The 26,833-nt window shown below is 38.8% G+C and overlaps 1 protein-coding gene across 2 annotated transcripts in view; it reads left to right on the forward strand.

Annotated features, from left to right (window-relative positions):
* Positions 1-26,833, forward strand: part of LOC127430716 (pyruvate carboxylase, mitochondrial-like) — a 174,187-nt gene that overhangs the window by 19,787 nt on the left and 127,567 nt on the right. For both annotated transcript variants that reach the window (XM_051680705.1, XM_051680704.1), the window contains exons 4-8: positions 2,554-2,719; positions 3,130-3,275; positions 3,957-4,074; positions 4,485-4,636; positions 21,849-21,967. In XM_051680705.1, the coding sequence (XP_051536665.1) occupies positions 2,554-2,719; positions 3,130-3,275; positions 3,957-4,074; positions 4,485-4,636; positions 21,849-21,967 (701 nt within the window). The remainder of the gene's footprint in view (positions 1-2,553; positions 2,720-3,129; positions 3,276-3,956; positions 4,075-4,484; positions 4,637-21,848; positions 21,968-26,833) is intronic.

Genomic DNA, 26,833 nt, shown 5'->3' on the forward strand with positions numbered 1-26,833 from the left:
CAATGCAAGTATGAACCTAAGATTTATAGCAACTCTAAATCTCCACTTTAACTTTCACATTCAGATGTGAAAGTGAAACTAAACAGACACCACATATGATGCGACTTTCAGATGTAAAAGTGAAAGTGGAGATTTAGAGTTAAAAAAAGGACTTAAATTTTGATCTGTTTCTCACCCACACTTAATTTATTGCTTCTGAAGGTATGGATTTAACTACTGGAGTCTTATGGATTACTTCTATGTTTCCTTAATGTGATTTTTGGAGCTACAAAGTTCTGATCACCATTCACTTGCATTGTATGGACCCACAGAGCTGAGATATTCTTCTAAAAACCTTAATTTGTGTTCTCCTGAAGAAAGAAAGTCATGCACATCTGGGATGGCATGAGGGCGAGTAAATGATGAGAGAATTTTCATTTTTGGGTGAACTATCACTCTAATTTGTGGTAAAATTGCAGTAAACATGGCAACAAATTTGTTAATTTTTGGTAAAATTGCGGAAAATGTAGTGTCAAACGTGTAGTTAATATGTGCCAATTTTGGCAAACATAGCGACAAACATGTAATTAATTTTTGGTAAATTTGCGGCAAACATAAAGTAGATTTTTGGTCAAATTGGACCAAACATAGTGACAAACTTGTAGTTAATAATATTTGGCAAAACTGTGGCAAACAAAGCGACAAACTTGTAATTAATTTGTGGTAAAATTGCAGCAAACATGGCAACAAATTTGTAGTTAATATGTGGTACAATTTTGGCAATTATAGCAACAAACTTGTAGTTAATATGTGGCAAAGTTGTGCCAATTACAGCATCAAACTTGTAGATAGTTTGTGGTAAAATTAAAGTAAACATAGCAACATACTTGTAGTGAATTTGGTTAAAAATTACGGCAAACATGGAAACAAAATTGCAGCAAATAAAACAGTTTGCAACAAGCTGTTGTAGAACCTTTGGCAAAAATTGTAAAATTGCCTCTACTGGGCAAATGGTACTATTGCAAACCTGTGGCAACAGCAAAGAATTTGCCAATAATTGCAAACCATACCATACTAAAGGTAAATATACCTTTATATCTGCCAAAACTGGCAAACAGTTCTATGCAGACCAGAGGCATAAACAGAGATTCTTTGACAACTACACCAGTGGCGGATGGTTCTGAATGTGGGGAAGCACAGACTATTGTTTTTGATGTTTGCAATGTTTCTCCCAAAAGCTGCCCAAACTACTACATGAACAGTGAAATTTCTTAATGAAATTAATTAACTGAACTCAGAACTGTGTTTGCAATAAAATATGCAAAAATAGGTGATTATGAAAGCTGAAACAAATATGTTCTCATATTGCAATTATCAGCATCTGGGTGGGTCACAAAATGTTGTGTGTAGATTCTCTTGTCTAATGAACATCTATCTTTTAATTGTCTCCAAATGGGGCTGTATGGGCCATGTGTCCACTGAATCTTACTGTATATGGACATATTCATGTAGAAAAAATAGTGGATTTCATTGCTTGAATGAATAGCATGATAATTTATAGATTATTTGTACATTTATTAAACTTGTCATTGCCATATTTCTTAAAATTTTAGCTGTGCTTTCAGTGTAGTCTTAAAGCAATTGCCACTGAACTGTACAGTACATGTCCGCCACAATCAGAAAGTAGTTCTATAGCAAACCTGTAGTCACAGCTAACCATTGTGAGGACATAATAGTGTATGGATTACTGACACTAGTAAAACTGCATGAAAGGATGAAAAAAAAACAAAAACACAGGGCTGAGGTTGTCTCGGGTGATGGTGTTCAAAAATGTTCTGCATGCTAAAATAGGTGAGGTTACATCTTTGTGTAGCTTAATTTTCAATGTTTGTTTTTGTTGTTGTACATGAGTTCAAAAACTGCAATGTAATCACATTTCCCTTACAGCTGAGGCTTTTGTTGAAAATGTTTGTGTGGTGAAACAGTACAGCAGCAGAATAGGATCCGATGACCTGTAAAATAAAATACAGTGATAGGACAGATTGACTGCAAACATTCCTGCTTAGTGCAGTAATTGCACATAATTATGCTATGTGACGAATGATTCAGAGACTTCTACCAAGAAGGGATAGTAATTTAGCCATAAAAATCCTCAAAAGGTCCCCCCCGGATTTTCACTGTGACAACAACCCCCCCCCCCCCCACCCCAGTTGGATGGAAAAACAACCAAGGGGGACCCTCCCAAGTCAGGTGATAAGAGAACATATTACCCACCCTAAAAGTCAAAATGCCCTCCAAAGATTGTATCCTAATACCGGTTGTTGATTGCCACAGAAATGAAATTTGACCAATTCTTACACTATGTGTAAGAACAAACAAAAATGGTATTTACGGCTGGTGGTAGATACACAGCTCAAAATCTCCTGCCTATTTGTCAGAGTTATTCAATTCATCAGTCTGTTTTATCTCTGCATGCTAGCAAATGATAATGTAATAATATCAAAACATTTAAAGAGGGATTGTAGGGATCAGTTGTTACAAAATATAGCGTATTTTACAATTTGTACTTTGCAGGAGAATGATGTGGATGCCATCCACCCAGGCTACGGCTTCCTGTCAGAAAGAGCAGATTTTGCACAGGCATGTGCTGACGCCGGCGTACGTTTTATCGGCCCAACTCCAGATGTGGTGCGCAAGATGGGGGACAAAGTTGAGGCCCGTGCCATTGCCCTTAGTTCAGGTAAAGCATCTTTCATCTTCTTTGGGGAACATACTCTACTCTCATTAGATTATATCCACACATTACAAGCTATGCTTAACTTAGTTAAGATGGCTAAAATATAAAGTGAGTACAATTTGAAGAGTTTTCATATGCTCAGTGCTGGATATTCATTTGTAATGCTAGCTTTATGTAGCAAGAACCATTTTACCCTTACAAATACTACAGTGATGGTATCAGTAATACCAGCAATACCGTGATACTTTGATATTTAACATGGCACTGAATGATTTCCATATTTATGTACCATGGTATTTATATGATACTCTGATGCACTTGGTATTTCCATATCCAAAAGCCTTGGTAGTACCATGGTACTTTTTGGTAGGATTTTTTTTTGTCTTTGATCATCCTGTATCTTTGCTCTGCAGGTGTGCCGGTTGTACCTGGAACAGATGCTCCCATCTCGTGTTTGCAGGAAGCTCAAGAGTTCTCCAACACCTATGGTTTCCCAATCATCTTCAAGGCGGCATATGGGGGAGGAGGCCGTGGAATGCATGTGGTCAGGGAGTATGAGGTAAGTGGTGCTCAAGAGTAAAATGATACAAAGGAGAACATTTTTAGTCTTTGTTCAACAAATCTTACTGTTCTGAGGTTTGAAATGATGTAAACTTCAGACCTGAATGAACTCTTGATGATGTGAGGTTATTGGACTTTGAACTTGTTTGCTATACAGATACTGGCATTTAAAGTCCAAAATGAACACTCACCAAGCTCCAAATATGCATATAAATATAATTTTGAAATTGTCCGTTGTAAATATGCCCATCTTCTAGACCAGGGGTGTCAAACTCAGTTCCTGGAGGGCCGCAGCCCTGCAGAGTTTAGTTCCAGCCCTGCTCCAAAATGCCTCCTTGTAATCTTCAAGCACTCCTGAAGACCTTGATTAGATGCTTCAGGTGTGTTTAAATAGGGTTGGAGCTAAACTCTGCTGGACTGTGGCCCTCCAGGAACCGAGTTTGACACCCCTGTTCTAGACCATAAATAATTACCATAATTGTCAATTGTCTTGCTGATGTGATCAAATCAAAGAGATACAAACAATCTACTAAATAATAATAATAATAATAACAATAAAAAAAAAAAACAGATCAGTAACTTTAACACATCTTCTAATGACTTTTACCTCAGTGGAAAATTTACAAAGTTCACATTGTTTCTTTTGATGACCCAGTGTTCATACTGTATGTGCTCTTAGGAACTGGAAGAGAACTATCAGCGAGCGTACTCTGAGGCCCTGGCAGCCTTTGGCAATGGAGCTCTGTTTGTGGAGAAGTTCATTGAGAAACCCAGACATATTGAGGTGCAGATCCTAGGTAAGTCCATACTTGGTATGTGTTCAAGAACTGTAAATATAATTCAAGTAAGTAAATAATTCAAAGCTGTTTCTAGGCCAAGTAATTGTCAGTGTAACACTCTAACATCATCACTGGAAAGCACTCAAAAATCTCCAACAGCAAATTACATTTCCACAGGAAATGAATACATTGTCTGGCAGATAATTAAAACATATTTGTATATTTGCATAGAGCACACTGTTCTTGACAGCGAACAGAATGGTGCAGTGCTCTGGTGCCTCCTAATTTGCATAGTGTTTATTGATCAGATATGTTATTGTTTGTTATTATATTTTGGAGAAATAAAAGCAGATGGGTTTGTTTACAGTTCCAGATGGTTTAAGACTTCTGTGTAATGTTCAGTAAGCTGACTGATCCACTGTGTGTAGGCGATAAATACGGCAATGTCATTCACCTGTACGAGAGGGACTGCTCCATCCAGAGGAGACACCAGAAGGTGGTGGAGATCGCCCCGGCCTCACAACTCGACCCACACCTAAGAGACAGACTCACTGCTGACTCCGTTAACCTCGCCCGACAGGTACAAATGAACACATGTGACAGATGGCTTTCTTTCAAATCTGTATGCAAATACAACAAAGACATGTACTGAGTTTTAAGGGGCATTTAGAGGTTCTGTGTCTACTGTGTTTGGGCACTTTAGCTGTAAAAAAAAATGTATGACTGTCTTTGCATTAGAAAGGGAAAAAAATAAAATCAAGTGGCTTTTCTGAGTCGTTTTTGCCATTTACATTTAACCAACTGGCCCTAAGTTGGTTTTTAGTGAATATCAAAGTTAGTTCCCCTCAAGTTTACACAGTTGTCCTAGCAGAATAACCACAGGTGTATTTCATCACATTCCTGTGGACATGTTCTACTTAGTTTGACAACTAGAAAGTATCTAAATACTTTTTTCAATTTTGACAACTGTATTTGTTTTTTTTTTTTTACAACATAAGGCCTCCTAAGTACTGTTTTTGCTTGAAAGTGCACTTGTGACATTTTTCTATATAATGAAAGCCACTTTTTTTGATATTTTGTTGTTTAATGACATTCATGCATTAAGTGTGACTTAAGTGACCAAAAACGGGCCACTTTATGTGAAAAATAGAGAGGCCTATCACAGACATGTAGAGCATTTTGATTAGCAAGTTCATATTTGCCTTCTTAAAACTACACTATGTAACATTTGGCCCTCTAGCGGTTTAAGAATAAAACTGCAAGTTACTTGCGGACGCACATTGTTTTGGTAAATACGTGTGTTGAGCTTCGGCTCTGCTCTTCTGTGTGGATAACTCTGATGGTTTGAGTACCACTGATGTAACCATGGTTACAGGTGATGAACTTATCAAAACTCACCCCCCCCTCCTCAATAAATAAATAAATAAATAATGAAAGGAAGAAAAAGACTGATATCCGAAATGTCGTATTAGCAGGTAAGTAGCACATCTTCTGCTTATGTTTTGACTTATTGAAAACAATCGTTTTAAAATAAATAGCGTTACAAAGATGTCATAAGACATGATGATTGCTAGTTATATCAGATGAAGTCAAACTGTGAAAACTATTATAAATTGGCTAGCAGGCAAATAGACTAAGGTAGTAACTGGTTTAAAGAATGGCATTGTAAAAAACAGCATAAAGTAAAAAAAAAAAAAAAAAATGTCATTGTCCTTCCTCGAAAATAAAGCACTGCAGTACCACAAACCATAATAAAATGGCCCAATACTGTGGTTAACGCTATCTAACGAACTACCGTGCCAAGCGAGATACCTGGCTAGCTATCCAATAAAATAATCTGTCGAGCAGCAAAAACTCCATCTCTGGGTTGGTTTTAAATTCTTTAAGATCTGTGAGTTGTTGCCACCTCTGAAAAGCCAAGCCGATATTGATTTGTGTTTTATCATGGGCTCTGTCACTTTACTTTTTGCTTGCAGACTCTTCATGGTTCGTGGTTTCTTTATTTTGAAAACGGATGATTCCCCGGAGGGTTGCCTTATTGAATGATCCATGATCAATGTTGCTCATGTGTTGTGGGTACAAGCTTTCAGCTTCAAACTACTACCACACCTATCACCGCACATATACACATGCTGTAGCAGCTCCGGACCTTTTTTCTTTATTTATGGATATGACGTAAACGCGCACGGACAAATGACGGAAGTATGCAATTTCCTGCCAAATCCATCCCAACAGCTCTAAAATATAAATAATTATTATAGGCTTACCATAGTGAATTGGGGGAGTGTTGGTGTATTTGCTCTTTAATGAAATTGTTCATTTGTAACAAAAAATCTTGTATAGCTTTAATGTTGTCAGAGAATATTGGGCTGAAAGATTTGCATCAAGAACATGCTAAGCAATTTTAGTAATGAAAAGATGTCTCTGGCCAAGTTCTAAATGGCATACTACCTTACTGCTCTTACTATTTTTGCCATAGATATACAGTATATGGCAGAGGTAGTAAGGGTAGTATACCATTCCTTACTCAGCCTCTGTGTAAATTTAGAATCTGAAAGAAAGGTCTGCAGCTGAACCTAGGGATGCAGTAGGCTGAAATAGACAGCAGGGAGCACTGCTGTGCCATTGGACTGGCTAGCACTTGAAAACAGCCATCAAACATTTGCATGGACATATGCCAAAGACCAAAAAAATGGTCTGTTATTGCTGCAGCAGTCAAGCTGTTACTGAAACACTGCAACATCTGCCTGAGAGGATGAACAAAGCTCCTGTATCTCTGTTGCGATACACTAATTCAATTAATCAATGGATGAAATTCCCTAATTATACATATGCCTTTACCTGTTAATGTTTTTTTTTTTTCATCATGCAGATATGTGACTTGCCATAGATTTCTTTTCATCATTAGATGAGTTAATTTTCATATGTTGTTTATCTGGCTCACTTTCATCTGTACATGCACATCTCTCCATGCCAGTCTGAGCACCATATGGACTGTCTGCACCCGCAAACAAACAAACAGTTTGGAACGTTTCTGAAGCTCCATGGCCACCAACCAAAGCCAAGCAAATTGTTCTCCGCATGACGAAACACCTGTTCGCTGTTTTACACAGAATTTTTCTCTTGGACCACATGTAAGCATTGGTGGATCCATCAGTCTGACGTTAGCAAGACATTTACACAACCAGCTTTTCTCAAGCTGACAGCTCAGAGTGATTTCTCGACAGACTCCTCTTGTTGTGTCTTCATCAAATGCCCCTGAGAACACACTTATAGTATGTGTGATTTAAAGCAATAGTTCTGAAGACACCTCTCAGAGATTTGCTGAGTAATGTTTTGCCCAGTTTGGAAAAAACATTAACACACTATCACGGAATACCAAGGAATGTAAACAGATGTTATTTAATTGCAGTTTATTTGGGATTTATACCCTCTAATTATTTGGTCCATAATGGAGTGGACTGAACTTGGTGGTGAATTTTTGATCCCTCCCCTTTATTTCCTGTCTGAAACTCCCTCTTGCCCTCTCCTCCGTTCTTAACCTTTAATATTATTGACTATGCTGTTTTAGCCTATTAACATGTAAAGTTCAGGGCCATTTTTGGATTGTACATATAGAGGGAGCTTTATTGACTGACTATTGATATGTGCCTGTGCTGGTGGACTGACCTCAAGACTGCACATGCATCCTCATCTGGAGATGAGTGAAAGAGTCATCATAAATTCTGAAAAGAGTTTATTGAAGCCTGTCTTTAAGGAGAAAGATTAATTACTCTCAGACTGGGAAAAGATTGTGCTGGTTTCTCAGGAATAATATAGAAAAATTGTGGCTTGTTTGGATTTTAAACCATTTTTTTTTTTTTCCCTCACTTTTTGATCTGAGAATAAAAAGTAAAAGTTCACCTCACCCAACAAACTCCTAATCACACAGACTGGAAATACAATCACGGAATTTCATTGGGAGCAGTTTTTGAAATTTATTTTGCCTTGGGGTGTGTGTGTGTGTGTGCTTGTACATTCACATTCATACACCACCTCTCTCTATTGGAGGGTATGAGTGCCATTACATGCCTGCCTTGCAGAGTTTGTGTCAGTCTGATGAATAATAAACATGACATTTATTACACATTATTTATAAAGTGCCTGGCTCTTCATCAAAGTTCTTGCAGTTGCACTTGGTCGATTATTCTAAGTGCTGAAGACATTTAACTTTTTTCTTTCTTTTTTTTTAATACAGCCATTTTTAGATATAGAGTTTCTAAGTAAACATGCATAATTCTATTCAGAGATGCTGGAATCAGCTCAGAATAGAGCTGGCACATTGAAAAGGTTCATTCACTGTGTTATCTGTATATGTTTTCTTTGACTGGATTCAACCGACACAGAGTCAAAATACAGCATTGTCACCATTCATTCAACCCCTCTGGTCACTCTGCTGTCATTTGATTAGCATTCTTGAGAATATGAATGCATTAGCATTTGTGTGTGTGTGTGTGTGTGTGTGTGTGAGAGAGAGAGAGAGAGTGAGCAATAGATATATGTAGTAGTGCGTGTGTGCCAGCGTCTATTGTAGCGGTGCTGCGCCACTGTAAAATATGTACTGTGCCACTGTAAAATATGTACTGTATATTTAGATTTTAGCTGTGAGTTTGTTAAATGAATGTTACAAAAGGCTGGGTGCTTCAAAATGAGAGAGAAGATTAGTCATTAAAACTTTTTGTAGTGTTGTTCTCATTAATTGCATGCAACAGAAAAACTGAGCATATAGTTTAAAAAAATAAAAAATCAATTGATTAATAATTCTGTTCTTTTTAATGGATCTGTTACATTGATTGGGGAATCAGACTGAATTGAAGACTGGAGTTATTGGTCTGAATCATGGATTGAATCAGTCCGACAGCTCACTCCATTATTGTTCTGGCTCTGATTACTCACTGAATGAACTGCAGGTTATTATGTAGACTTGCATTATACTTGCAGTACTTAGACTTGAAATGAGATGAGAACCCTTACTGTTAATTGTGATTTTGATTCATCTCAGAGACTCGATTCTTTTGAATCAGTTTACCAAAAAGATTTGTTCACATTCGTTCACTGATTCGTTCATTGACCATTCTGGCACATTACGCCTTTTCACCATTACATGGTTCTAAATGACCATCTTTTACATTTTATTAATTCACGACTAGAACAAGTCAAATTATTCTTTATTGAAATGTTTGTGTCTACAAATCTACTAAGAGATTTCAGCTCTTTAGAGAGTTAAAGCAACATAAGTGTTTCCCCACAAATGACAACAAAGCATATCTATCTTTTTGTAAACTGCGGAGTACAATTTGTTATTAAGCTCTCTCTCTCTCTCTCTCTCTCTCTCTCTCTCTCTCTCTCTCTCTCTCTCTCTCTCTCTCTCTCTCTCTCTCTCTATATATATATATATATATATATATATATATATATATATATATATATATATATATAACAATTCTAGCCTAAAGAAAATTGAGTTTCAATAACATACGCATGTCCTTGCAATGTGTGGTCATCAGACACATTTATTTATAATTCATCCAGCCCTTTTTCTTGTTGAACGAAATTGACAAACTGAACGAACGATCGACATGCTGCCTCCGCTCGTTCGGTCAGTCAGTCAGCAGACCTTCTTTCACGAACAAGACAACTGATTCATTCAGTTCGTTCACGATCAACTATAACAGTACATTCAGTTCGTTAATAAACGAGACGTCTCAACTCATTCCAACTTGTATTCATTCAGTGGATCAAGCCAAAAATATGCTCCTTCACTGCCCACACTTGAATACTATTGACTTATGCTTTAGTCAGTCTTTAAACGCATGACAAAGCCACACAAATGTAATTTGCATGTCTAAAAATGTTCAAAGACACTTAAAAATAGTTTAAACACCATAACCGTTTCACCACAAATGGCAGTTCTTATTTTTCCTATATTTTGTCAAATGCTGGGCTTAATTTTGACCAAGACAGAAAAAGTTCAGGAAAAGCCCAATCCAGGTTACACTGTGCACCAAAGCACAACAGTTCCATTCAAGATCCATGTCATTTTAACTGTTTGGTCTTCAAACTTTTTGACACATTCACAAATTGGGGATTATGTTTTTTGTTTGCCTATAAACTTGTCTTAGTGCATTGCACCCCTTTCTCTCCTTGTTGAACACGATTGACCGAACTGAACAAACGGCATGCCTCCTCTCGTTCAGTCGGTCAGCAGATCTTTGTTCATGATGAGATGACTGAGTGATTCATTCGTTTCATTTGCAAATGAGTAAAGCAGTACATTCAGTTTGTTCATGAATGAGATGTCTCCTCTTCTTCAGTTTTCAAACAACTGACTCAACTGGTTCAGTGAAGGAGCATACTCGTTTAGTGGTTGAAACCAATGAAATGCTCCACAGCCCGCATTCGAATGATATTGGCTCGTGCTGTAATCATTCTTTACAGGCAAGAATTTTCACAGAAGTTTCATTACTTTTTAGAATTGAATAAAATGTTTATTTGTAGTAAACATTTCTCTCACCTCATCCACCATTTTGGATTTTGGATTTTGCCCCTTGCTGCGAAACCAAAAGAAAACACAAGTATGTGTGAGAAAGAAGCAAGGGAACTTGAAAGAGAGCAGGAGAGGGATAAAGAGAGAAAGAGTGAGCTGAAATCTCTCCTCCATCTGTTCTTTCATATGGATGAGGGAAATGGAGAAGATGGCCACGCTTGCAGATTTCACAGCGGAAGCATTAAAACCTCATTTGAGCTTTTGACATGTTCCCTCAGACAGTTGAAGCTCCTCTCAATCTCATTTCCTATTGCTGAGTAGAGCAGCTTTTCACGGGACCTCATCCTCTTAAGAGCAGCGGGATGTATTCCTCTGTTCTCTCGTTCTTGGCTCCATCTTTTAATGTCAAAGAAAATTCTCCCTGGCTCTTTTAATTGTCTAATTAAATTTTTTGAAGCGTGGCAGGAGTATCGTGCCACTGTGGAAGACTAAATGGCCTGTCGTCTTCATGTTTAATCATTAGGGCTGTATGTCACTAAAATGAAAATGTTATGTATGATAATGTTGCCCGTTCTTCATGTTTGGGGAAAGACACGATTTGATTTGACTTGACTCGAACTGACCTTTAGCAGACATTCACCAGTGTTTCCAACAGTAGCCATTAAGAATATTAACTACATACTACAGAGTTATAAGATGTCTCCTGCATGTCTTTGTAATAAAACATATGGTTGTGTTGTTCTATTTGACCTTTTGAAGCCATTGTAATTTTCTGAATTTCTTTTTCTCTGACCTCAGTGACTCTCAGTGTTTATGACTCCAAGCAATGATAGTTGCCAGACACACTCCCTCACAATTGTCAATTTTATTCAGTTCTCATTGCTGATGCCATGACAGGAAGCATTTGTAATTTGTCGTTATTGTACTGTAAGTGCTTGAACAAAAATACAAGCTTCACATTTCTGTCTTTTAACTCTCAAAGCTCATGGCCCTGTTTTCTTCCATTACAAGTACCTCACTGTAACCATGATTTTTGGTTTATTAAGAAACTGAGGGATGATTTGAAATGCTGTTACTTAACCATAAAATGAAAATTCTTTCATAATTGATTTACCCTTATGTTGTTCCAAACCCGCATGACTGACTGTCTTTCATGGAACAGAAAAGATGTTCGGCAGAATGTTAGACTCTGTCACTATTCACTTCAATCGCATATTTTATTGCCTTTGGAGCGTTCCTTTAAATAGGTAACCATGTTGTCATAGAGCAATGAATTTGTGAGAATTGTGTCAAATTTACAACCAATTGTGTCACACACATTTTGTTCTCCTGCTTCAATTGTTGTGCTTACTGTAACAGCTAACTGTATTTGATTGGCCAGACACAAGGATGAGGAATTAAATGGCATTAACATGACAGAAAAAGCTCCTGTGTTTTAAAGTCCCTGTGAAGTGCCTTGAAAATCACAGCTCACTTTACACTGTTTACTTATTTCCTACTGAATCATGAAGTTGGGGTGGGACTTGTTGAACAGCTCATGCCATTTCTTTTAAATAGCCAATAAGCACAGTCATACACACATTTCGCTGTCCACCATGCAGCTGTGCTGTTAGAGAGTACAACTGTACATAAACGGAACGATCTCAACCTAGTTTGGCCACTTTTCCACTGACTTGAGATCCGAACAGTGATCAAAATGACCCTGCTACAAACAAAAACGGCACATTACGGACTTCACTAATGACAAGGCAGGAGCTGTTGTGCAAGTCATGAAGATGAATCGTAAACAAACAAATAAAACATTGCAACATATCAATGTTTTGAATCACACTACGCTAAATAGAAAGAGCAAAGAAAACTTACTTGTGATGTACATCCGAAGAAACCTCTGTTAAACGACTGCATTAAATATAAACTCCAAGCACTTTCATCGCGTCTAACTCCCGCGAGAGCGTCCAATCAGAACTGATAGTCCCTATGCCCTATTCCCTTCAAAGACAATTACCCTCCACTCTGAGGGCTTCAGGGGACTGAAAGGTGATAACAGTCAGTCACAACTCTCTTTTACAGTGATTATTATCGGACATTCTGTTTGGAAAGACCCTACATCATGGATTGTGCTCGCTTTGAAGTGCCCTGCCCAGGTGAGAACACAGCCATGTGCGGTGAGCAGGTTAATGGGGCGGGTGCCTTCTTGTTCTAAAACGCATTTGATTGGTCAAAGTTTCTCTAGTACAGTTTGACATCATGACTTGACTGTGTCTTTCTAGCCAGAAGAGCGAGACTGCGGAATTTAAATGCTTATATCAAAATTAATTTTGTCAACCTTTAGAAGTATACTGGCATATAGATGACCCTAAAGCTAATAGATATGGACTAAAAGCAGCATTTTGATTTCGCAGGGTCTTTTAATGTCTTTTTTGTTTTATGGCAGCTGTTGCCATGGAGACAGCTGTTCTGCCCAGAGTGACTTAAGCACAGTTTGGGGATCACAGCCTTGACATGGTTTCAGACCCACAGTCAACACTCACTGTTATAACCCCCTTGTGTGTGTGTGTGTGAGGCAACTGAAGCAGCTAAGGTTGATTTGTGAACATAAATCGTCTTCACTGCTAATCCTAAGCAAAAGACAAGGATATTTGCATAACATTGTTTAACTTCAGTGATTCAAGGCGTTTTCTTTTCTTATTCTACTGCTGTCATTCTCCATCTCTTTCAAGCAAGAATACAACCAAACATTCAAGAAAGTTTAAAAATCCCTCACTCCTATTATTTGTCTCTGACCCTACTAGATCTATGCCTTGCCTCCACAGAATTATTTATTCCTTTTCAAAATTCTCAGGATAACATTTATGCATTTGGCTGACGCTTTTATCCAAAGCGACTTACAGTGCCCTGATTACAGGGACAATCCCCCTGGAGCAACCTGGAGTTAAGTGCCTTACTCAAGGACACAATGGTGGTGGCTGTGGGGATTGAACCAACAACCTTCCACTTACCAGTTCAATGCTTTAGTCCACTACACCACCACCACTCCATACAGAGTGAATTGGTCAAAATCCGAAGCTTTGGCTCTGACAGCGTACTGCCTAGTAACGGCTTTCCAGCCGGGCGCCTTTCAATGGCCCAAACAGGGCATTAAGTATTTGGGCATTTTATTGCCAGCAGATTTGTCTGATTTAGTTAATTTAATAATGTTATTAAAATGAATTGTATTCCAAAATTCAACTACCTGCTACAATCTCTCCCTATAGATGTCCCCCCTCTCTTATTTCAAGCAATTTGATAGCATAGCGAAGTCCTTCATTTGGAATGGTAAACGTCCCAGATTACATTTCAGTAAGTTACATAGGCCGATGGACAAAGGTGGGCTAGGCCTACCCAAGATATTTTTTTATTATTATGCATTCGGTCTCTTATTGGTAGCTCCCACCTGAGAGAGCCCCTCCCTGGTTTTGTATTGAACAGGAAGTTCTTGCCCCTATTTCGCCATTACAAAAGGCTCTCGGGAAGGGGCAGTGGAGAGTGATGCGTAGTTTTAAATGTGTGTACACAACCTTATTGTTTTTTGGGGAGTATTTTTTTTTTAATGTTTGTGTGTCATTGTCAATTTAACTTTTGACCACTGGGGTGTGTGTTTATGTGGGGTGGGGGGGTATTGTTTGGGGGGGATGGTTATAATTTTATATAATTTGATTAACCATTTTCTGTTATAAGTTGTTGTATGGAATCAATAAAAATTGTTAATAAAAAAAAACAAAAAAAAAACAAAAAGAAAATTCCTTCACTCCCATGTTGTTCCAAACATAAAATAAAATGTTAGGCAGAATGTTCATGATGATCTTTTCTATGCAATGAAAGTGGTGGGTGACTTGCGCTTCCAAAAAGCACTGTAAAAGTATCAACAGTAGTCCAAATGACTTATTTGGTATATGAAGCCAAATTATAGCTTTGTGGGAGGAACAGACCAAAAATTAAGTCCTCACTGATAATCTTTCCCTGTGCTGGAGCTCTCAAATCTCATTTGCACTTGTTCTATTCAAAAATGGATAATCACCAGCTCGGCCAGTTTGGGAGACTTGCTAGATCAGCTCAAACCAGCAAAGACCTTAGGCTGGTTTTATCTGGGGGTTTTTTAAACAAGGAAATCATCAACCACTTTCCTTTTATGGAAAACAGAAACTTGGACATTCTGCCTCCTTTTGTGTTTCATTGAAGAAAGAAAAAATACATGGTTGGAATGACATGGGGGTCAGTGAATGAGTAAATGACAATTTCCATTATTGGGCAAATTGTTCCATTATGAATCTGTCATTGAAAAACCCATATTGTAATTAAAAACGGAGCCGAAAGACCTCAGTCTTTGACCTGTCTTGCCTTTTGTAGCAGCCTATCGGCAGATCCTGTTTATACTATTGTTGCTGTGAAGTAATTAGAAATTGTATCAAGCTGTGAAACTCATAATTACTCATTTCTCTCCCTCCTCCTCTCTTACCCTCTGTAGTCCTCTCGGTGGAATGCCATCTGTCCTCTCTCAATCTCTCCTTCACTTCCTCCTCATCTTACCCTTTTAATTACCTGTCTGTAATCATACTGTCCCTTCTCATGGGCACTCTGCGTTGTGTCTTATTTTCATGTCTTTATTTGCAATCGTTTTGTCTTTAGTTTAATCTGCTCACTGTATTGCGTGTGTGAGAAGTGCTGAGAATGTTGGATAATCACAAGTCCAGGCGTACTGTCTCCATGTCTTCTCGTGGCCTCACGGGGCTCGCAAGATTTTAGCGAGTGTGTGAGTATGAATATGAGCCAGGAATGTGAAGGGTTGGTTGTTTGATCTCAGTGTGTGTTGGCAGCCTGTTTTCAATGATGCTTTACTCTGGAAACAGTGAGTTTGAGTGTGTATGTGAGTGGGTGTGTATCTGAAAGTGTTATGTTGTGAAATTTGGCAAGATTAGAGATGGCTAAGGATGAATTGGATCACACTTCTGTGAAATTTGGGGACAGGATTATGGAAGCCTCCTGTTGGGCTGGATGTGTCTGTTATGGCTGTGCATGTGCGTGCGTGTGCACGTGTGTCAAGACATGGCCTAGTAACAGGTAGCCTGCTGTCTTGTTGCCTTCTCCCTTATCCCCCCATAAACAAAGGTACATACCATAGTTAAAGTGGAAGTGTGTAATTTCTGTGCCACTAGCGTCTCCAAATGGAATGGCTAAAATTTGACAGGTTTCAAATGGTATTCCTGAACACCACCCCCCCCCCCACACACACACACAAAGTCTATCAATACAATTCTAACACGATTGTATTGATAGACAACATGCTGCACGAGTCTGTTTGTTTGTAGCTTGCTAGCCTGCTTAGCATTGCTTATTCCTCTACACTCATCATTTTATTCTTTGCCATTTTACCGCGTGCTTCGTTTTTTTTCCCACTTTTCTACTGTTTCATATGCGTGTATATTACCGCACTTTTCTACATCTCGCATTTCGACTGCGTGCATTTGTTTACTCCTCTGTGTTTTACATGGATTATTGCATCAGTCTCAAACATCTGCTGATCAGGAACTAACACAACTACAGCAAACAATTGTGTGAGGGATTCACATTGATCTCAAACCCTCGGCGCTCAAGAACAACCATAACAACAACAACAATAAACAATTGCGGTAAGTCATGGCATGGGCTCATATTATTGCTTCCTGCATTGCATGCCACATGTTTACTATAGCTTCTTCTGTCAGCAGTGAGGGGTTTACATGTGAAATGTAAGGAATTAGTCAGGCTGACGGAGAAGGTTAGGGACGCATCCGAACGCTAGTGGAGGTCAGTGAGAGAGAAGCCGGTAGATACTGTTTCGGATGCGGGTAGAACAGCGAGCAACACGCACACTTTGGTTCTGGCTGTAGAGCCCCCGCAGCAGGGCGTTTGAGCGACGGCTCTGCAGAATACTCGCTCAGCAAAGCGACACCACTCTCTCGTTCCTGTTTCCAATCAATTCTCCCCACTCAGTTATACAACCACTGAGAATCATGTTGAAAGAGCCTTAGTAATTGGTGATTCTATTGTAAGGAACGTGGAAATAGAGACTCCAGCCACTATTGTTAACTGCATTTCGGGGGCTGGGGCGTCTGACATCAGATCAATTTTACAAGTGCTAGCTAATGCTAAATGTAGATTTGTTTTTTAAATTTTTTTCAGTGCTGACATGAATAACAGTGTCCGGCTTCGCCAGTCGGAGATCACTAGATATAATGTTAAAGAGGTGTATGGACTTGCAAAAACCATGTCAGACACTATAATATGCACTAGCCCCCTCCCAGCTTGTCGTGGTGACGAGGTTTATTGTAGATTAGTGTCACTGAATGGCTGGATGTCTGAGTGGTGTCCGGAGAATAGCATAGGATTCATAGACAATTGGAAGAGTTTTTGGGGTAGACCTGACCAGCTAAAGAGAGACTGACTCCAACCCTCCAGGGAAGGTGCCGCTCTCCTCTCGAGTAATTTGGCTCATAGTCTTAATAGTGATAGTATTTCACTAACTGGGGCCCAGGTCAGGAAGCAGACAAACTGGCTAATCCGAATGTCTGCTAGCTGCCTTGATGTCACACAGGTCACATAAACTACAACACACAGTGACTGTATCACCTACAGTAGATATCACATAGAGACTGTGTCTGTTCCCCGAACTACCAAACACAAACCCCTCACTAAATCGTTTAGAAAGTTAAAACTTGAAAATAACAAAAAAATTGAAGATAAACATCATATAAAGCTAGGGCTACTAAACATCAGATCTCTTTCAACCAAAGCACTAATTGTAAATGAAATTATTACAGATCATAGTTTGGATGCGCTCTGTTTAACTGAAACCTGGCTTAAACCGGATGAATATATTAGTTTTAAATGTATGCACTCCCCCAGGTTATTGTTATAAACATGAGCCTCACCTGAAGGGTCGAGGAGGAGGTGTTGCTGCAATTTACAGTGAAGTTTATGGTGTTACTCAGAGGACAGGATATAAGTTTGTCTTTTGAACTTATAATGCTTAATGTGACATCTTCAGATACAATTAAAAAATCTCTGTTGTCTTTTGCCCTTGTTACAGTATATAGATCACCTGGGCCATATTCTGATTTCCTTGGTGAATTTTCTAATTTATTATCATATCTAGTAGTTGATAGAGATTTAATTGATGGTGACTTCAGCATTCACATAAATAATGAAAATGACACATTGGGATTAGCATTTATCGATATTCTAAACTCTCTTGGAGTCAGACAAAATGTGACCGGATCAACTCATCACAATAATCATACACTAGATTTAATTCTGTCATATAGGTTTAATATTGATACTATAGAAATTCTGCCACAGAGCGATGACATCTCAGATCATTACCTAGTCTCTTGTATGCTGCGATCAGCTAATGTTACTCAATCTATACCATGCTATCATTCAGGTAGAACTATTCTTTCGACCACTAAAGATGGCTTCACTAATAAACTTCCTGATTTATCTCATATACTCAGTAAGCCCCAAAGTCTAGAAGAACTTGATGAAATAACAGAAAATATAAATACAGTCTTCTCTAGATAGTGTTGCCCCCCCCCCTCGATTAAAAAAAGCCCACACCATGGTACAATGATCACACTCATGCTCTCGAGAGTAGCTCGGAAAATGGAGCACAAGTGAAACAATACAAAATTAGAGGTATTTCGTGGTGCATGGATGGATAGTGTCTGTAGCTACAGACAGGCACTAAAAGCTACCAGGTCAGCATATTTTAGCAAACTCATAAAATAACCACAACAATCCTAGGTGTTTATTCATTACTGTGGCTAAATTGGTTAGGAATAATGCCTTGACTGAAACAGATATTCCGTCGCAGCGTAATGACTTCATGAATTTCTTTACTGATAAAATTGAAATAATCAGAAATAAAATTGGAATTATGCAATTGTCTGTCACAGTACCAGAGAAAACAGTATCTCATATATTTCCTCATGAGCAACTTCAATCCTTCGCTGTCAAGAGCTAACAAAATTTATCGAAACATCAAAAGCCACAACATGTATGTTAGATTGATTACCAACTAAGCTCTTTAAAGAGATATTCCCTGTAATATCAGAACCTCTTCTTAATATTATTAACTCCTCGCTATCCTTAGGACATGTCCCAAGAAACTTTAAAATAGCAGTTATCAAACCGCTTAAGAAGCCACAGCTAGATCCTGGAGAATTGGCTAATTATAGACCGATTTCAAATCTCCCATTTATGTCGAAAATGCTAGAAAAGGTAGTATCCTCTCAAATATGTTCATTTCTACAGAGAAATAGTATATATGAACAAGGTTCATATAAATTACTTACAAATGCTCTTATCACCTGATCGTGGATGCATTTCTCTTCTAGTGCTTTTAGATCTTAGTGCTGCCTTTGACACGATAGATCATGACATTCTCTTGAATAAGCTTGAGAATTATGTTGGCATTTGTGGACTTGGATTAGCATAGTTTAGGTCCTATTTAGCAGACCGCTACCACTTTGTGTAAACGAGGAATTGTCAAATCAAACAAGAGTTAAGGATGGAGTGCCACAGTAATCAGTTTTAGGGCCTCTGCTTTTCTCTTTCTATATGCTTCCCCTGGGAGATATTATCAGGAATCCTGGAAAAAGTTTCCACTGTTATGACAACGATACCCAGCTTTATATTTCTACGAAGCCCAACGAAATGTCACAATTCTCCAAATTAGCGGAATGTATCAATTAAATCAAAGATTGGATGGCAACAAATTTCCTTCTACTCAATTCCAACAAAACAGAGCTACTAATTAATAATAAATAAGCCGCTAAAATATAATTTGACTCTCGATGGATGTACTGTTACATCGTCTTCTACAGTGAAGAACTTAGGGGTTATATTTGATGCCAATCTCTCCTTTTGAAAATCAAATTTCCAATGTCTGTAGAACAGCATTCTTCCACCTCAGAAATATTGGCAAGTTATGACACATGCTCTCTGTTGCTGATGGCAAAAAATGAATTCATGCGTTCTTGACCTCAAGACTAGATTATTGTAATGCATTACTGGGAGGATGTCCTGCAAGTTCAATAAATAAACTTCAATTGGTTCAAAATGCAGCAGCCAGAGTGCTGACTAGAACCAAGAAATATGATCATATTAGCCCCATTTTATCATCGTTAAATTTCGTATAAATTTTAAAATTTTGTTAACTACATATAAAGCTTTGAATGGTCTAGCTCCACATTACTTAAGTGACCTTCTACCACGCTATATTCCATCACATTAATTATGATCGCAATATTCTGGCCTGTTAATAGTTCCTAGAATATCAAAATCCACAAAAGGAGGTAGATCATTTTCCTATTTGGCTCCTAAACTATGGAATAGTCTCCCTAACACTTTTCGGGACGCAGACACACTCACTCAGTTTAAGTCTAGACTAAAGACTCATCTATTTAGCCAGGCATACACATAATTTATCGATCAACTCACAATTAGGCTGCTTTATTTAGGTCTGCTGGAACCAGAAACATTTATCATGCTCTATAACTCTGCAAAAAATGTAATGCATCTACGCTAATATTATTCTATTTGTTTCCCTTTCTCAACCTCGGGATTCATATCCAGCCAGCCAGACATCACTTCAGTCTATTACAGTGGACTTCAGAGGATGAACTGATGCCAACTCCAACCATAAACATGGGATACTTCATATGCCATTGCCTGAACCTTGGACTTAGGATAGACCTCACCGAAATGACCTGCTGGATGAACTGCGATGCACCTCACTGATCTCTGCCTGCATCACCTTGGTCTAATGATGGACTACACTCTCAAAATGGATTACACAGACTTACATTATTTGCCAACAAAAGCCTTCATTGGCCGACTAACAAAGGACAATGCATCAGTGTGAACTTCTGCAGTTAATCCAGGCTGAACTTCAAATACATTAGACATTAATCTTATAGTTCATAAAAAATCTTTGTATAAACACTGGCCCTTAACACTTACTTAGTTTACTAATTTTAAACCATGACCTGCACTGCACATAAATAACTAATATTGGCATTATATTCATGCTGGTTAGTCAGAGGGGAACTGGCCCCCACAGTGAGCCTGGTTTCTCCCAAGGTTATTTTTCTCCATTAACCATCATCTTATTTGTGTTCCTTGCCACAGTCGCCTTCGGCTTGGTCACTGGTTTTAAATACAATTACTATTTAATTATTTTTATAGACAATTTACAATCATATTTAATCAAACTACACAATGATGACTCTTAAGACATTATAGATATTACAGTTTCATTTTCTGTTAATGCATGATCTTCTGTAAAGCTGCTTTGAAACTATGTGTGTTGTGAAAAGCGCTATACAAATAAAATGACTCGACAATTGAAACTTAGTATTGCAGAACATTTCATGATACTGTCTCTTTAAGATGAATTGCTTCTGTTGTATCCTTCCTTATTTTGTAAGTGGCTTTGGATAAAAGCAGCTGTTATGATGTACTGGCAGGTGAAGGCCAGTAAGTGATGATAGACGATGAATAGATTTCAAAGGGTGATTTATTTGTGCAAAAGTGAAAGTACAGAAAAAATTAGCAAAATATCTACAGTGTTGGGCAAAACTTCACAAAAACAAAAATATACAAAAGAAATATATACAACTTATGATTTGGCTGTACCATTTGGTCCTTGCCTTTTGGATAATACCATTTTCAAATTAGTAAACTCTATTAAAATAGAAAAAAAAAAATACTTCATACATGCAACTTATTGACATACATTATAAGATGGGGGGGGGGGGGTGTATTTTGTGCGCCGGTATTTGTTGCGGGCAATACATGCACGATCTCCGGTGGGCGATCTCCGAACATCATAGCGGTGGTGCTGCACTATCGGTGGTGTTGATCTATCTCTCTTGGGCCACCTCAGTTGCTGGGCCCCTGAGAGCTGTCCCCTTCCGCTGTGGGATAGTCGTATTATGTACATTTTGTACTATTTGTTTTGCTTTATTTCTGTACTATAATTAAGTTTCTTTTATAAATTGTTTTTGCCTCCTCTGAGATAATGCCCCTGCTAGGGTATCATACGTAACAAAAAAATAACACAGTGCCCTTAAGGTACACGGTTTATTTCTGACTCTGTTTCTTTTTGATTGGGACATCAAGTTGTACCTGTGAAGCTCTGAACAGTATGTAGTGCTCATGGCTTAATGCATTCCATCTATTTCCTCAGGTGGGTTATGAGAACGCAGGCACTGTGGAGTTTCTGGTGGATAAACATGGTAAACATTACTTCATTGAGGTCAACTCCCGTCTGCAGGTGGAGCACACGGTTACCGAGGAGATCACAGAGTGAGTGTCTCTCTCTCTCTCTCATACACAAAAATGCCTCTCTTGTCAAGTTCCTAATTATTTGGAGTTTCTTAGCCTCACAAATGAATTTTTCCACAAACGAGTGTTTTTCATATACACCATTTTTCCTTTTTTTGACCAACTGACAGCCTGACATTTAGATTCTGAGAAGACCGGCCTTTTTTTTTTTTTTTTTTTTGCTAAATAATGACTCGGCTAAATATTCATTGACATTTATGAGGAAATTTTTTGTGGCCAAATGCAATTAAACTTTCATAACTGAGGGGCGATGTTCAGCCAGCCCTATAACATTAATTAACGCTCAGAATTTGTATTGATCTCCGACTGTTAAAATTTCAATGTGTAAAAAAAAAAAAAAAAAAAATGATAATAAGTGCATGACATCATCCTTTTAGACCCTTCGAAACCTGTAAGATTCTCAGGGGACTCGTATCTTTTAGAAAAGAGCTCAGGTAGAAGTGGGATTTGGTGAACAGTGATTTGTTGTTATTCTCAACCCAGAGGCAAAACTGCACAAAGGAGAGTGAAATGTGCAAGTTTAAATATAGAGTGGAAAAAGGTGCATTTTTTTTACTTGGCAACAGTGATGGACATCTAAAAAATACTCTTCCCACGTGTTTACATGCCAGCACGTTTAAATGCAATAGTTCACTCAAAAATGAAAATGTTATCTTTATTTACCCACCCTCATGTTGTTCCAAAACTGTGTGGCTTACTTTGTTTGGAATACAAAAGCACATGTTATGCAGCATGACAACCTCATTCTCCTTTACTTTCACTGTCTGGAAAAAAGATGCAATATAAAAAGTGAATGGTAACAGGCTAACATATTGTCTACCATCTACTTTTGTGTTTTTGATGGAAAAAAAAAAAGTCATGCTGGATGAAGAACATGTGGGTGGGTACATAGACAAATTTTATTTTTATTTTTGGTGAACTATTCCTTTAACATACTGACTGAAAATGTTTATGTATGACACTTTCATGCTGAAAGGGGAAAGATATTTAAATATGGAAATGGATTCATTTAATAAGTTTGAATTTAAAGTATGTACTCATGCAGACTTTTCTGAATACACGTGATTCTGACGTTTGTGGATCTAGTGAACTCATAGAGCTTGACTGCCTGTGCTGACGTACAAGGGCTCCATTCATTATAAATGTCCATCTTGTCGCATGAAATTGAAGCTGTCAGCTCGCAATTGGCATCGCGTGGCAACCCAGCTGTGAGCGAGAGGCCTTGGAAGCGCAACTGACTGTAATGAAGTTGATTTCCAGCCCTTCAGCCAGCAGTGGGGCTTGCATGCCAGGACCTTCACCAGCCTTAACCTTCAATTACACATACTGAGTCACTACACAGGAGTGGAGATTGCTTTAAGACAACACGGGAAGCATGGCTTCCCTTAAAATGTCATTAAAATTGCGCAATAACATGTTTATCAAATTGCATGTAACCTTTCAATAATTCAGATAATTACTGTCCCTGTTAAATATTTAAGATAACATAAGTGTGCAACAGCATACAACACTTTCGTGATGTTCGTTCCGTTGATATTATCTGCATGATTATGTCCGTTGGAGTTCGCGGACGCATGGCCCATAGAGCCCTATTGAAGCTGTGCCAAAGGCCGTGCTTCAATGGGAGTCTATGGCAGAGGCGTGTCCCATTGAGGTCAGTGAAGCAAAAGATCAATGTTCATTTGGACAAGAGGCTCTAAACGCGTCATTTTGGGCCCCGCTCGGATGCCGGGTGTCTCTGGGGGTGTATAGGAGCTTCACGAGCGCTATTTGCATGAGGGAAATGATCTGATTGTTGATTGGACAGTGGGCTTTCAATCAATGTATTTTTATCCTGCCTGGAAGCCCTGCTTCTCTAAATGATGATTGGTCAAGCTCTCAAATGGGCTGAACCACGTAACAAATGGCCAATCATTGAAACGGCGTTGTACGCGAGTGACAGCATTTCGGATTAAAACGCAATCACTGTCATTCATTTGGTGCAGAAGAAATTGATTGCACAATTAATTTGGGGATTATAAATGTTCACTTTTGCCATTGTCAAATGTATATGTTGTGAACAAAATTGCAAATATAAGGTTCTGTGTTTTTGGTATTTTCTTTTAGTTGACTAGTTAATTTTTAATTTTTTTTTTTTTAAATGTTTTTTTTTTTTTGTGAGCTGGCAACATAGCTGCTTTTGGCGGTAAAATGGCAGAAACGAATGTTGTTGACTTAATTTTGGAGAAATCAAAATGGACCATTTCCTGAAAAAAAACAAAAACAATATTTAAGTTGCCTTCACATTTAAGTTGCCTAACTAGACCAACCCCCCCCCCCAACATAACAACATAAATAATATAAAACATGAAAAATATCCAATCTACAGACAGAAATTAAAATCTACTAAACCTGTATTCAGGACTGTAAAGAGATGGACCAACTACAAGCCTGCTTTGACTGCACTGATTGGAGTGTTTTTGAGGCTGCAGACACCAATCTGGACGAGCTCACAGATACTGTTACATCATATATCAGTTTCTGTGAGGATATATGCATTCCTACTAGGACTTATTTAACAACGACAAACCATGGTTTACAGCAGAACTCAGGCAGCTTCGTCAGGTTGGGGAGTTGGGGATAAAGTCTTGTACAATCATGCCAGGAACACACTGAATAAGGGAATCAGAGTGGCTAAAAGAAGATACTCTGAGGAAAGCACAGGGCCCAGATGGTGTTTCACCTGCATGTCTTAGATCCTGTGCTAACCAGCTGGCCCCCATCTTCACACAGATCTTCAATAGATCACTGGAGCAGTGTGAAGTCCCATGCTGCTTCAAACGTTCCACTATCATCCCCATCCCAAAGAAACCAAAAATCACAGGACTTAATGACTACAGACCTGTTACCCTGACGTCTGTGATTATGAAATCATTTGAGAGACTGGTGTTGGCCCACCTGAAGAACATCACTGGACCCTTTCTAGATCCCCTTCAATTTGCTTATCGAGCAAACAGGTCTGTGGATGATGCAGTCAACATGGGATTGCATCATATCCTGCAATATCTGGACAGACCAGGGACATATGCAAGGATCCTTTTTGTGGACTTCAGTTTGGTTTTCAACACCATCATTCCAGCGATTCTCCAGACTAAACTACACCAACTCTCTGTTCCCATGTCTATCTGTCAGTGGATTACCAGCTTTCTGACAGACAGGCAGCAACTTGTGAGACAGGGGAAATTCACTTCCAGCACCTGTACAATCAGCACTGGTGCCCCCCAGGGATGTGTGCTCTCCCCACTACTCTTCTCCCTCTATACCAATGACTGCATCGCCAAGGACCCCTCTGTCAAGCTCCTGAAATTGCAGATGACACCACTGTCATCGGCCTCATCCGAGATGACGATGAGTCTGCATACAGAAGGAAGGTTAAACAGCTGCCTGTCTGGTGCAGTCAAAACAACCTTGAGCTGAACACGCTCAAAACGGTGGAGATGAATGTGGACTTTAGGAGGAACACCCCAAAACTGACCCCCCTCACCATTCTAAACAGCACTGTGGCAGCAGTGGAGTCATTCAGGTTCCTGTGCACTACCATCTCACAGGACCTGAAGTGGGAGACCCACATTGACTCCATTGTGAAAAAGGCCCAGCAGAGGTTGTACTTCCTTCGCCAGCTGAGGAAATTCAACCTGCCACAGGCGCTGCTGATACAGTTCTACTCAGCAGTCATTGAGTCTGTCCTCTGCACTTCAATAACTGTTTGGTTTGGTTCAGCTACAAAATCAGATATCAGAAGACTACAAAGGACAGTTCGGACTGCTGAGAGGATTATTGGTTTCCCCCTGCCCACCCTTCAAGAACTATACACTTCCAGAGTGAGTAAAAAGGCTGGAAAAATCACTCTGGACCCCACTCACCCTACCCACTACCTTTTTGAACTGTTGCCTTCTGGCTGACGCTTCAGAGCTCTGAGCACCAGAACCGTCAGGCACAGGAACAGTTTTTTCCCTCAGGCTATCCATCTCATAAACCAGTTAATTGCCCCATTGAGCAATAACTATGTGCAATACACAGTTTAGTCTTTCTTATATTTATCCAACATATCCAACCTCTTCTGCCATTTCATTCCTCTGGGGAAAAAAAAAACAAAAAAACATTTGCACTGTACATAACAGATTTGTATTTACACTGTACATAACAGATTGTATTAGATTTGCACTACCCATGTGTATGTGTGTGTCTGTACGTATGTGTATAATTATTTTTTATTATCTATATCTTGCTGCTGTTTTTATATTGTTTTTGTATTGTTGTACACTGGAAGCTCCTGTCACCAAGACAAATTCCTTGTATGTGTAAGCATACTTGGCAATAAAGCTCATTCTGATTCTGAATCTGAGGTGGACAATCTATTTGTTCGACCAATGGAAGACAGTGGCCATTTTCTGAAATCTGTTTGAAAACCGTTATTATTTTGCCGTTCCATTTGTTGATGCTAGTGGCATAGAAATGAAAACCTTCAGCTTAAAGCGAATGACATAGTGTTTGTATTGTCGGATGAGTTTTAAGCATGCGAGATATAACCAGAGAGCTTCTTTGATTTGCCCTTGTAAAAACAAATTTTTTTAAAGGCCTTAAAACCAACACTTTACCAGCAGAAGAAGTGGCAGAAATCTTTTTTTTTTTCTCTTTTGAGAAGAGTCATTTCAGCCTGCGGTAACAACTGCCTTGTTTCCCCTGACCCTTTCCGCCAATTACTTGCTCACTTGTGTGTGTATTGTCGATCCTGATGCCGTGAGACAATCATGTTCAGCTGTGTATTTGTATGCAGCTGGTCTTTCT

The sequence above is a fragment of the Myxocyprinus asiaticus genome, chromosome 40, assembly GCF_019703515.2.
Source record: "Myxocyprinus asiaticus isolate MX2 ecotype Aquarium Trade chromosome 40, UBuf_Myxa_2, whole genome shotgun sequence".
Taxonomy (NCBI): domain Eukaryota; kingdom Metazoa; phylum Chordata; class Actinopteri; order Cypriniformes; family Catostomidae; genus Myxocyprinus; species Myxocyprinus asiaticus.